At 42.5% G+C, this 13791-nt stretch overlaps 1 protein-coding gene across 1 annotated transcript; it reads left to right on the top strand.

Moving 5' to 3' along the window:
• Nucleotides 1–7285: 7285 nt before the first annotated feature.
• Nucleotides 7286–13414, top strand: FAM89A (family with sequence similarity 89 member A). Its single transcript, XM_021527203.3, has 2 exons — nt 7286–7540; nt 11428–13414. The coding sequence occupies exons 1-2, from the start codon at nt 7286–7288 to the stop codon at nt 11584–11586; spliced, it is 414 nt and encodes a 137-aa protein (XP_021382878.1). The 3' UTR covers nt 11587–13414.
• Nucleotides 13415–13791: the final 377 nt, after the last annotated feature.

Raw genomic sequence — 13791 nt, forward strand, 5'->3', positions numbered from 1 at the left:
GCTTTGCTCCTCTAACTGTGCCAGGTAATTACATTCTCTCTACCTAAATGAACTTTCAATTACGTAGAGTACCTTTCTCCTCTAAACCATTTAGAAATAATGTTACAGACTGTTAAATGATTTCCCCTGTCCCATCTCAGAGGTGGCTCAATTTCAGCACCAGACCAGGAGATCCAAGTCCACACGAGGATGCTTGCCTCAAGCTCTGGCCTGGCCTCAATTCTGCTGGCTGCTGTGCTCTCAGGTACCACCATAGCCTCATCCATCCTGTGCAACCCCAGCTGTGCAATGAAAAGGCCCCACTGAAATTTGCTCATCACTCTCCCTTCTGAGTGCCTGCAGAGGAGTGCAGCCTCTTTGCAGCACAGGCAGAGCTCCAGGCAGTATGGGACAATGGCATTTGGCACAGCTGAACTGAAGGGTATGAACTGGGGCTTTTTACAGCCTCAGTCTTGAACTGAATTATTCAGCAAGTCGGTTCAGGCACAAATCTGTCTTCTTGCATTGCAGCAGAGGAAAGGTCATGTTACAAGAAACACAGGTACATCTGAATATAAAATTATGCCCCCACAGCCAGCATTATAGCCATTTACAGCTGAAGAGGAATGTTTATCTCCTGAGCAGTGTAATCTACATCTATCTAGTGAAAATGTTATCTAACAGACTTCCATATTCAGCCTGGAAAAAAAATCTCATATACACATTTGCTAAGGGAGAACACAGAAGAAAAAAAGCAAGAAACATTATCTCTTTGCTAACATCCCCTGATATAATAGCACATAGAAACTTTCATGTTTGTTCCAAATTACCATTTCACAAAGAAATAAAGAATTATTTTTTTTAAATTACCAATGACCATTCCTCACTCAAAAAGGCTTTGAGGCAGATACAAATTGCTGGAGAATCTGCAATATACTGCACTCTGCAAGCAGAAGTCCTTCCCACTTCTGGGCACCTGCAGCCATTCCTGCTCAGCAGCTTGATTCCCGCTGTGCCGTTTTGCCTGCAGATTTACAGCTCCCATCATGTTTACCTCAGGTGACCTCAGCCCAGCTTAGACAGCATCCTCCAGATCTGACCCCAATGCAGATCTCACTAAAGGAAAGGGTCTGCTCAGTGTCACTGGGATAACAAGACAAATACCTTTAAAGCCTGTAGCTCTGATCCCCTGGTGATCTGCTTTCAGTAATCAGATTCTGGAAAGCTGTTACTGCAAGTCAAGTCAAAGTGTTGAGAGTAAGAAGTGAGTTGTTGTGAGGCTAACAAACTGAACTAACCACAAAGACTGGTAATAAATGCCCCATCAAACCATCTTTTGGAAGAGGCAAATGCTTATCAGAACTATAATGAACTAATGGGAAAGAGGAAAAAACTATCCTAAAGCACTTTTAAGTCATTTTTCTTTTTTTTTTTTTTTTTGACACAGCAAAAGGAGATGTAGGGAAGATGTTCAGAGCCACTAAGAGCTTTTGGCATGAGGCTAGTTTATTACACAGTTACCTCACAAAGTCTGTTGGATTCTTTCATGGCTATGAGTCTTCATATAATACTGAAATTATAAATTCCTACAACCTACCATTGTTTCTCATTTGATTTTGGGAGATTTATTTTCACCAGCTGATAAGAAATACTAAAATGGCTTGCTTTCTTAATTACAACAGAAATCCTGAAAAAAAGGATACATTATAGGATTAGGAATTTGGTGTGGTTTAAATGACAACTGTTTTTTCCTAGAGTTCTCATAATGGGGAAGAATGTATGAGGCTGGAGAGGGAGGGAAAAAAAAAGGCTACACCTAATTTAATAAAATGAGAGGACAGAAAAAGGAGATTTTAAAACCAGTGTTGCAGTGATGTACTGTGGAGAAGATTTATAGTTTGATCTAAAGTTGTACAGAGATATTAACAAACCATATTTCAGCATAATCACAAAAAGAAACAGTTGAATACCTCAACTAGAGGTCCTATCAGATCCAGTCCTTATTTTTCCTTAGCATGATCCTTCCTGTGATTCTGAACTGGAATTTTTGATATTAAAGTACATACTTTGAGTCTTTTTTCCCCTTCAGAACACAGGACTTGGAACTGACTGCAGCGTAAAAAAATACAGTGAGAGAGATTAATTAGACCACTCATCACTGCAGAAATGTAACTATTTGCCATGTGCACATGCTCTTCAGATTTCCATACTGCTCCTCACTGTTTAACTGATGGGCATAAATTAGTTCAAAAATCCATACCATCCTCATTGAGAAAAGGAGAGAGGAAAGAGAGCTGTACTCTCTTTGAGTTGCTGCCACTTAAAAAAACAAAAGCAAAGCAAGCAAAGCAACAACCCAACAAAAACAAACAAACAAACAAAAAAACCCAAAAGACAAAAAAAACTAAAACAAAGCTCACAAGAAAAACAAAACCCTGCACATGCATTATTGCCAGCTGGGAACTGCCACCAGTGATGAAACCATTATTAACACAAACACTCTACAGATCACTCTCTGTAACATCTGATTCCTGCTGCATCTGTTGCCCTTGCTTGGCCCAGTCCTAACCACCTTTCTATCACACCTACCCCACTCACCCTAGGTACATTTTCTCTCCTGCTCTCAAAATTTTCTTTTTTTTTTTTTTTTCTGCATGAAAAAGGAAGAATCAACAGTCTGACTTCACTGCAGCAGGCTAAAGGGTAGCATCAGATATGGCAGAAAAGCTGAGGAAGATAGCAGAAAGAGTGCTGAAGAGTAAAATAAGTTTTCTTGTAGAATATTAGAAATTAATTGTGTAGGCATAAGTTTAACTGTAACTTGCTTCCAGTTTAGCATGGGTGGGTCTGCTCAAAAATTAGCATAGGTGCACTCTAAATGAACTCTGCTTGCTAATATGAATGGCTAAGCAGAGGATAAACAAAGAGTGGTTATCTTCAAATAAGGACTGAGACCCTGGAGGGCTCCAAGGCTGGCCCAAGCTGTAAGATAAGAGCTGCCTACCTGGGCCTGGAGAAAGATTTCAATGAGGTGTTGGTGGACCCCATCAATCACCAATAGACCCAGAGGAGCAGGGCAGGTGAAGATCCGGTGCACAGCTAGTGAGGGTATAAAGGGCCAGGGATTTCTTGGTCCAGGATCCCTCTCCAGAGAAACACAGACTAAGCATCCATGTGCAGCAGCTGAAGCAAGAAAAGGCACAGATAGAAACAATGGCATTGTTTCTATAGCTAGGGAATATTGCTTTGGAACAGGGTCTGTGCCAGGACAAGGACAGGATCTGGTGAAAAACCAACAAGGGTAACAGCAGCAGGCTGAGAGAGCAAGTGGTGTGTACCAGGGTTTATAGCCGCAAGAATACATTTCATCAAGAACTTTAAGCTGGAACCTGGATCCCCAAATCTCCATATTTGTGATTTTAACACCTTGTTCTGAATCCTGCAAAGGCTGAAATGTCTTTCTTGGGTATCTATGAGGTAGCAGACCTGTAAAAATTAAGAGCCCTTTATGGTTCCTGTTTACTCAGGTAGCTTAAATAGGAGAATCTATGATCTAAATCTGGGATACCACTTTGACAGGGGCCTAGCTGGCAGCCTCTGTGATGTGTGTTAGAATATACTTGGGGTTTCATCTTTTAGGCAGAGATACAAAAATATACCTGGGAAAAAAGTGGCAAAATTAGGACCCAACCAGTTTTATTTAAAACAGATGAAAAATGATGCCTAAGAATTGAATGATCTTTTGCTGAAAATCTAGTTTCTGTTTGGGTATACCATTATATGGCATTATATATCAGGTTCCAATTATACCCAGCAAATTCTGAATTCTCCTGCCAAGTGGCTGAGATTCACATCATTCCCAAAGCACAACAGAAGAGTCTGATCTCCGTTCCTCCTTATCAGTCATAAAAGCCATAGGCCTCATGAGAAATAGAGTGTGTTCAGGTACTTTAACTACAGGGGCAAATGGAGGAGTAAAGCACGTGTAAGTAATTATTAGTTTGTCTTGCTTATGCCCAGATTGTGATATCTGGATCCTGACTGGCCTTTGACAAGTAATTGTGACTGCAAGTTAACCCAATGAGAGGCATCTTCCCAAAACAAAAAGGATACTGACAGAGGAGCTCTGGTGCACCTTGTTTTGCAAGTTTTAGGATATCCCTGATGCACAGCTGACAAATGTGACACGTGCTGCATTGCTGCAAACTCTGGACTATAAATTTCTAATGAAGGTTACTTTAAGCAAAGGTGCTGCTCTGCGCAGGGTAGCTTGAAACAGAGGCCCATGTTCTTCTGTCAGTTCTGTTGGGTGGAAAGTCATTCCTAGGAATCGCAAACCAGGCATTTAAAGTCAGTGTTTTTTACCATGACCTACCTTCAGCTCCCTGTGTCCTTGTTCCAATGTGGATAACAATATTACCTTCTAACACAGGGCTGTCATAACGAGGAATTCCATTAACATCTGTGGATAACTCAGTTATTAGAGGGGAAAACATCACACAAAAGGCTGTAGGGAACAGTCTTAATGTATCAACTCAAGGTACGCTGTAATGCATATAGACCACCACATTTGGAGAGAGGGTTGTTAGTAAACAGGGATTTACATTTGAGGGATGTACAAATGATACCCAGGCATTATGTATCCTCCTAATGAATTAGGAAAGGAAAAACATCATATATGAACATGTAAATTAAACCCATGCCGTAATGCATAAGGAGATGTTATGGGACACCACTCTTCTGAAACTTTCGAATTCTCTATGGCACAGCAACATGTATTTTTAATGTGGGGTTTTCTGAGGTAGCGTCCTTAGCAAAGATCATTTTTGACAAGTAACATGTTTCTGTAGTTCAATTCTGGGAACCAAAAAAGACCAAGAGATCTATAAAGCTAACAAAAGCTTGCTTCATAACCAAAAGACATAACTGCAAAAGACTTCAGCTTCCATTATCACCCTGTTATAACTATGTTGGAATAAAAGCAGGAGATTTAGATTTTAAAGGATAATTATGAATTTACCATGAATGAAGGCTAGATAAGGTTGCCAGTTGAGAGAAAGGTTACTGAAAACCCAAAATGTAGGTTTTTTTCCTTTTTCAGATTACAAAGCTGAGCAGTAAAACAACATAAAGATCTGTGCAATGGTAAACATGAAAACAAGGTGCCTAAAGGACACAAGTATGAAGAAAATTCAGTCAGAATTTAATGAAATCAGGCAAACTGGAAAAAAAAAAAAAAGACAAGGTTGTCTAGATAAAATAATACAAGTTTTTTCAAATAGCCGTCATCTGGGAGAAAAAAAAAGGGGGTGATGAATGGAGAACAAATAAATGCAGTTGCTAATAAGCAGAAAAATAGTAGAGTGTATACTTTGTTAACAAACCAAAACAAATTTTTTGCTGTCAGGCACTCTTGGTTGACACTTTTAATCTACAATAGGATGGTTTAAAATGCCTTTATATTCATAAAAGCTATGAGCACAACTTTATTTTTCACAATCAACTTGGGCAGAAGTAGCACCATGCCTAACAGGGGGAAAAATCTTCTTCATTCCAGGGCAAAAAGCATTAAAAAGCACATCAGGTTGTCTGAAAAATCAATCCCTAAAATGGCATGCAAAGATTGGCAAAAGCTTCCTCAACTGTAAGCAGTTTGAAAACAACTGTCAGAGAGTCCAATGACATTTAAACCATGAAAAAAACCATGCGAGTCTGGGAACAAAACTGAAAGTATGTAGAGGCTTAACTCAAAATCACAATATCTGTGCATTTCTTGAAGAGAAAACCCCACAAACAATGCAGGGTCATGGGAATAGGAATGCACCTCTAAACAATCTGGCTTTGCAATGGCAGCATATTCCCAGAACTCCAATTTAATACCCTGCTTTGGTTTGGATTTTGAATAATCTAAAACTGCCCTATTTTTTTTTTTTTTTTTAAGAGACTCCAGAGATGTCAAGGAGAAAGGGAGGAAGCATAAAAGGCACAAAATCAGAGTTGGCACATTGAGGTTGTGTTGCTGTGGCCTCACTGGTGGCTTTGGGGGTTCCCGTGCCCCATCCCCGGTCCTGGAGCATGGCTCCCTCTGCACAGCCTTCTCAGGAAAGCACCTGGGTATTTCTGTAAAGCAGAGCAATAATCCGCTCTGAGAATAACGCCGGAAGACAGGGAGCGAGCTAACTCTCAGAGAAATTTGACTCACAAAGCAGATAGACCTAGGTTAGCGTAGCTGCAATGCTTGGAGATAAAACACTTTTGGTATAAAACTTGGCCGTGGGCATGTGAAAGTGTCGTGGATTAAGCCCAGCTGGAAATTAAGCACCACAGCTGCTCGCTCAGCCACCCCGCTCCCCCACCCCCTGCCCTCTCCCCCAGCGGAATGGGAAGGAGAATCGAAGTAAAACACGTAGGTTGAGATAAGAACAGTTTAATAATTGAGAGCAAAGTACAAATAAAAAGGGTGAATATCCTTTTGGCCAGTTTGGATCACCTATCACGGCTATGCTCCCTCTCAGTTTCTTTTGTATACCTTTTCCCCGGCAGAGTATGAGACAGACACATAGAGAAAAACAAAAACAAAACAAAAACCAAAAACAAAACAAAAAAACCCCAACAAAAACAAAACAAAACAAAAACAACAAACAAACAAAAAAAAACACCCCCAAAACCCCACCGCTTAGCAAATATCACAGCATCAGTATATTATCAATATTATTCTCATTCTGAATCAAAATCACGGCACGGTGCAGGCTGCTGAGAAGACATTCACCCCAGCCTAAACCGGGGCAGAAAGAAACAGCATGATGGAAAGGGTGAGCAGTGTCGCGTTATCCAGGCGACTGATGTAACACCATCGCCAAAGAAGAACCGGTCACCCTCCGCCTGCAGCAGCTAATCTGCTTTCATGCTCGCTTTCACTGCGCTCCATCCCTCCCCCAGCCGCAGAGCCGAGCCCGAGGCTCAGCCCGCTGCCGCGGGGCTTTGCTGTCCCCCCTGCCCGGGGACGGAGCGCTGCCGCGGGGATGTTCCTGCGGGGCTCGGGCTGAGGCCGCGCCCGCGGGCTCAGACAAAGCGGCCGTGACCCGGGGCACCTGCGGCGCGGCTCCCGCGGCTCCCCCGCCTCCGCCGGCTCCCCCGCCTCCCTTCCCTTCCCTCCGCCGCCCTGCTGCCTTCCCTGCCTCCCTTCCCTCCGCCGGCCCCGCACGGCGCCCCCGCCCCCGCCCGGCCCGGAGGCGGGGCGGGCTCCGGGCGGCGCCTCCCGCGGCGGGGCCGAGGCGGCTCCTTCCGTCGGTGCCGCGGCTGCAGCATGAGCGGGCCGGGGCTGCCGGGGCCCGGCGGCGGCGCGGGGCTGCCGCCGCTGCCCAAGAGCCTGAGCGGGCTGCTGAACTCCTCGTCCTCGGGCGGCGGCGGCGGCCAGGGCGGGCGCTGGCGGGACCTGGAGCGGCTCTACGCGCAGAAGTCCCGCATCCAGGACGAGCTGAGCGGCGGCGGCCGGGGCTCGCCGCGCCCGCCCAAGCCTCCCAACCTGGACGCGGCGCTGGCCCTGCTCCGCAAGGAGATGGTGAGCGGGGCGGGCCGGGCTGGCGGGGGCGGCGGACGTGGCGAGCGGCGGCGCCGCCGCCTCCCCGGGGCCAGAGCGGCGCCCGGCTCCGGCCCCGGGTGGGCGCGGGCGGCCCGGGCCGGTGCCGCCCCCGGTACCGGCGGCCGGGAGCGGCGGGGCCGGCGGCGGCGGGGCAGCTCCGGGCGCGGATGGGGAGCCGCTTACCGCGCCCTGCGGTGAGGTCCCTCGGGACCCGGCACCCGCGCTTAAAGGCTGGCGTTAAAAAATACCCCAGTGTCGGCAGTGATTCCTGCAGCCCAAGTGGCTGTGGTTCGACGGAGTTTTCGCCAGGACTCTGTTTTGATCTGTAGCGCGGAGTTATTATAGCGAAATTATTCCGGGCGACCTGGCGCACCTTTTGATTAAACACTAATTGGGTGTTGGTGCAAGATGCAGCTGTAATGACTAATAATAGCCTAAGCCTCGCGCGCTGAGGATCCTGTAGAATCAGTAGAAGGACAAGGAGCTGCTGGAGAGGGTCCAGCAGAGGTCCAGAAAGATAGAGGTCTGGAGCATCTTTTCTACCAAGTGGGACTTCAGGGGATGGGCCTGACTGGTGTAGATAAATGAAGACTGAGAGAGAATCTCGTTAATATATATAAATATCTGAAAGGTGAGTCTCAAGAAGATAGTGCCAGACTCTTTTTGGTGGTGCCCAGCAACGACATGAAGAGCAATGGCCATAAACTTAAACACAAGGAGTTCCACCTCGACATGAGGAATAACTTCTTTACATTGAGGGCAGCAGACCACTGGAACAAGCTGCCCAGGAAGCTCACGGAGTCTTTTGTACAGAGGCATTCAAAACCCACCTGGACACAGTTGTGTGTCATCTGCTCGAGGTGGCCCTGCTTTGGCAGGAGGGTTGGACTGAATGATCTCCAGAGGTGTCTTCCAACTCTAATAGCTCTGTGAAGCATATAAAATATTATATTGCTGAAAATCTGCCAGGACTGGTTTTTTCAAGCTAAAAATGTGCTTGAGGACAAAAAGTTCTTTTGAAAGGTCCTTCTGTGTGTTTAGAAGGACAGTGTAGTGTGCTGAAATCTTAGGCTGCCTCTAGTGTTTCAGTAGTTAGAGATAATTCTTAAAACTGTGTATTAGAATTGCCAGTTTGTATTAAAGCTCAAGGCAGGATGTGTGTCTGTCGACTGCTGGGGCTTTCTTCTGCAGTGCTGTAAAAGGAAACAAGGACATATGGCCTTAGTCGTCTTAAGCCTTTCCAAAAAAGCAAAGATAACTCATTAGGCAAGTCTAATCTATCTTTTTCCTAATTGAAAATCAAAATACATAGTTCTTAAAGTAATTTGATTACTAGACTTCCCCTTTAAACTTTAATACTCTGTTGTCCTTGATGATGATTTGATAAAATACTTCTGAAGAAAAAGATACTTCTAAACACATCAAAGACTTTCAAGCAACATGGGCCTTGGTTCCAGATGTACTTGTTTGTGGCCTGTGCAAATTAGAGAGACACTTGTGTACCAACAGGCTGTCTTTCATCAAGAAGATAAAAGCACTTTATTACTGATACTGAACACTCTTGCAGCAGAGATATTTTTATTGAGTAATGGGTTTGCTTTGAATTTTCCAATGTGAGTGAGGAAGAAATGCACAGAGCATCTTTTCCTGCATGATCAAGCAAGGTACTGTGTATGTAAATATTTAAAGCTGAGAAAGTGATGAACTTGGATGCTTTGGAGAGGGAGGGAGGAAAGGAGAGGTCATTTCAGAACTGTGATCGTAAGGAACAGAGTTATCACATGGAATTGTGCACTATAGGTTGGCTTATCAAGAGTCAAACACAGCTTGGCTGGCATTAAGAACTATGCTAATGCTATCAGGGTTGGACATTTCTCCAGGCTTTTCTTGCCTCAGGGATCATACTTGAAAGTTTTGAAGAGGCTGCATTTTTCTCTGTAGACTTCTTGTTTGATTGCTTGATATTAGTGGCAGCAACAACAAAAAAAAAGATATTAAACATAACCATTTGGTTTAAAGACCTATTATGTTAATTTTGCTGAGCAATTTTTCTCCTGAAGTTTGTGCTTGGCAGTCAGTAGTATTGAACTTCACAGAAGGTGCTGAAGTCTTTTATGGAGCTGAAACAGGAGAGCTGCTGGTGGCAATGCTCCCACTTTCCTTGGGAGACAAAGGTCGCCGGTCTCCGGGTTGACATTTTTGATTCACTCCTGATTGCTTTTTGAGCAGCTCTGGACTGCAGTCTTGTCTCTCAGACATTTAGCTCTCATGCAGGTCTGCCAGGTGGATCTCATGCTTGTATGTCAGAGCGTTAAGTCCAACTTCACAACGTTCTTTCTTACCTGAGGTGAGCTGTTTGGGTTATAAAGGAAAATGGGTGAGAAAGGTAGCATAGACCTGAGGTGGTGGAAAGATTTGCTGTAATATCCTGGCAGCTAGCACAGTGTTCCATGTCTTGTCCTAAAGTCTTCACATTTAGCCTGTGCTGGACTTTATCTTTTGGTTTATGATGTGACCAAGTAATTTGTGTTGTTATTGGAAGATGCTGTATCCTGTTTTTCTCAGTGGCATTGTGGCATATGATTTTCTTTTCTCTCCACTTTCAGAAAGAGCTGGTGGTAGTATAGTTCAGCAATGTCAAAGTAAGGTCTTCATGGTAGCTTCTTGTGGTTTTCTTGTGTGCTGTATTGTCCTGAGAATTTAGAAGCATAAGGAGAGGTAAGAGTTCCCATTCTGAGTAAAATCAGCCTGGTGTTCAGGTTGCAGTAAAGGCTGCTAACATTATTTATTTATTTATTTCCTCTTGACATGAGCTGTGGCAAAAACTTTTTATTTGATGAAACTGAGGTTCACTTGGAGCAGTCTGTTGGCTTAACACTTCCTTGAAAAATAAGGCTGAAATAGCTGTTTCTGTAGAATCTGTAATTGGGTAGTGGTTAAAATTTGCTGCAAGACAACACCTAGTTTTAATTTGATCTGACTTGGATAGGTGACAATGTCAAGTGAACTCACCATTTTGTTGCCAGAGAGGGAGACTGAATTGAGTTAAATGAGTAGCTTTATTTCAGTTTGCAGAGCAACATACTGGTTTTGTACCTGATATAAAGATGCAGACTTTATTTTAATGATTCTTCAAATCTTTAATTTGCTCTGGAACTAATATTTGGACGCTTAAGGAACAAAATATTAGTTCCTTAATTATAATCAAGCCTATGCTTGAGTGACACATGAAAATACTCTGAACATTTGCAAGATATGACGTTTGTCCTTGTGTCACTTCTGCTTTAGTTTTGCTACCAGGAAGTAGTGTGCTGTATTGTGCTAGACATAGGTGGCTTTGTCAGATGCCTATGTATGCCAGTATAGAAAAGAAAATTAGAGCAGAAATAGTTAGCTGGGAAGTGGGAAAACCAGCCAGAGTCCCGTTTATTTCAGGCTGTTTCAGACAAAAGCAGAGCACCTATGATGGTGTGAGAGAAAGATTTGTGAAAGACGCATAGTGTACGGTGTTTCTGGAAGACTGTCTCCTTTGCATAATGAGGAATATAGACTTTATGAATTTATCTGCTATGGCTCTGACAGCAGTGAGCTGCTTATTGGAAGTTAAGCACATCATTGTAATACATTTTGAAGAACACTTTGCATTTGTTCTGTACTATTGTATCGCATCGTTCATTGTTCTTTTGTCCAGTTCATCCCGAAGGGGGAATCTGTCACCTTAGAAAATGAATTTTACTTTCACATTTCATAACTGTTCAAGGTGGAAAGAAGTTTGAACCTCCTGTTTACCAACAAAAGATATACAGCATTACACTGCCACAGAAAGACAATTGTAGTAATGATTGTTTGAATTGTTCTCCCTTCAGGTTGGCCTTCGGCAGCTGGATATGTCATTGCTGTGTCAGCTGTACTCCCTGTATGAATCCATTCAAGAATACAAAGGTGCCTGCCAAGCTGACTCTAATGCAGACTGCTCGTACGCTCTGGAAAACGGATTTTTTGATGAAGAGGAGGAATACTTCTAGAAGCAGAAAGATTCCCCTCAAGGCTGACTAAACTGAAGTTCTTTTGTCCTTCTCTCCCTATATTACACCTCAACAAGAACAACTGGAATTTGCATGGATCGATCTTATTGAGGAGGAACACCCAGCTACCCCGAGTTGTGTTAAATTCTCTTATTTTAACAGGCTGTCAGTACAAGTTACTCATGCAAATACCACTTGAGCAAAGTGCTGTACTTTAATTTTTGAAGAGTCTTCAGACATGCTTGACAAGAGGTTTCAATTTAATTTGGAAGGTGGGTGTTTTCATCTTACAAACATTGGTAGCTTATAACTGGAATTCTAATCATAGTAGACAGCAGCGGCTTCCTGAGTTGTAATAACTTTATAAGAGGGGAGGGAAGCCTCTGCTATGGTGTAAATAGCTCTAGGTGATTTTTGGGGGGGGTCAGTGGCATTGATAAATGCATTTTGAACAGGCATCTGGATGCACGCACATCCTCAGCACTACTAAGCTAGTTCTGCTCTTACCGGCTGCATCCAGTTTTATACTGGGTGAATTGTTTACACAATTATTTTTTTCTTTTCTCCTTAAGCTAATTTATTCCTAGCTTACAAGCTGTACATGTGATGGTGAATGTTATCAGCAGGGTTTTTTTTTCTGTTGATCTAATTCACTTTCTTGGTACTACCGGCATTAACTTTTATACTCTTCTCTGGATTTCTTGCATCAACGTAGCTCTTCGACCTGCTAAAAGCTGCTCTGAAATGGTTTGCTTAGCTTTTACTGCACTGCATAGTAAAAGCACATTTTCAAACATAGTCTGTCTGCCACTATGTGGCATGGAATAACATGAACTCTTGTGCAAGTGTTCTTGATCATATGAAGAATAAGGAAACCTCTCATGTGACACAATGGGATAAATTGCAATATTTTATACTGGGTGAACTTTGTTCCTGTAAGGTAGATGACAGCTCTTTTTAAAAATGCGAAATATGTATTTTGAGCACATACTTTGCATATGTTAAAACTTTTTATACTAACATGTTCTTTGAAATATAACTTATTTTTGTTTTCAGAACTTACTAAAGCACTTGATTGTTTTTATTAATTCGTAGTGTGAAATGCTTAATCAGCTGAGAGTTGCCAACTATCTGAGTTTTCACCCATCTCTATTTTAAGTAAAATCAACTCTCAATGTGATTTTAGTTTCTTAAATTTAATTCTGAAGATTGCTGTAAAGCACAGTGCCTGAATCTTGACACAAGGTAATAATTAAGGGCTTAAACCTCAAAGGGTTTTTGCATGGTTCATGTCTGGCATGCATGCAGTTTGCAGGAAGAATTGGAGAGCACATTAGCTCCTCTATTAGTTTTTAATAAAGGCTAGGATGTTGCAGTGATAAAAGCCAAGACACTTCCAGGGTGTGTTCCCTCTAAAACTGGCTGATTTTAGTGGAGTTCAAAGGCCACAAGAGCTAAGACTGTGCTGTAATTGTGTACGTGTATAAATTCTTAATCTAGTCTGTGGCAGTGGTTGGATATTTTTTTAATGTTAATTCTGGTCTAATTGCTTCACTCACCCAAACTAAACTGAATGATAAGGAAAACACAGATAATTCAGATAGTTATATCTGTACTTAAAAGTTGTGTGCCTATGTGTGTATACATGTATAAATATATATACACACACATATTTACATGCAACTTTATGCTTTGACTTAAGAATGTATAAGCTTTTAGTATAATTTGCTGTGCTTTTAGTATATACATGAGGCTTTTTCTAGTCTGTTGAAGTACTGCTATTTTCTTGCTCTTTCTCCAGAAATAAAAAGCATGATGTTTAGCATAACTTTCTAATGTTGTGTGTATTTTAATTTACCTTTTCAGTGAATACAAACCCTATCCCCCTTCCCAACCCTCCCATAAGAAAACTAGGACTAGTCATCACCGTGGACTGAAGAAAGTAATTTTTGAATTACATTGGAAAAAGTTCCACCTACCATTTGGAATGGAATTTCCTGCTTCTCTGTCTTAATTGGATTTTGTTTGGTTTTGAATTCAGGAGAAAATCCTGTTTCTACTACTGAAACTAATGATTCTGTTTTACAGAACTTTAGACAGTGCCATTCCTTAATAGTCTTGGTGGTGAGAATAGACTTGAGCAAAATTCACAGTGCTTTCTCTTACATAAATTAAAAAGCAAAATTATTTATGTTTCTAATCGTG

The sequence above is a fragment of the Lonchura striata genome, chromosome 3, assembly GCF_046129695.1.
Source record: "Lonchura striata isolate bLonStr1 chromosome 3, bLonStr1.mat, whole genome shotgun sequence".
Taxonomy (NCBI): Eukaryota; Metazoa; Chordata; class Aves; order Passeriformes; family Estrildidae; genus Lonchura; species Lonchura striata.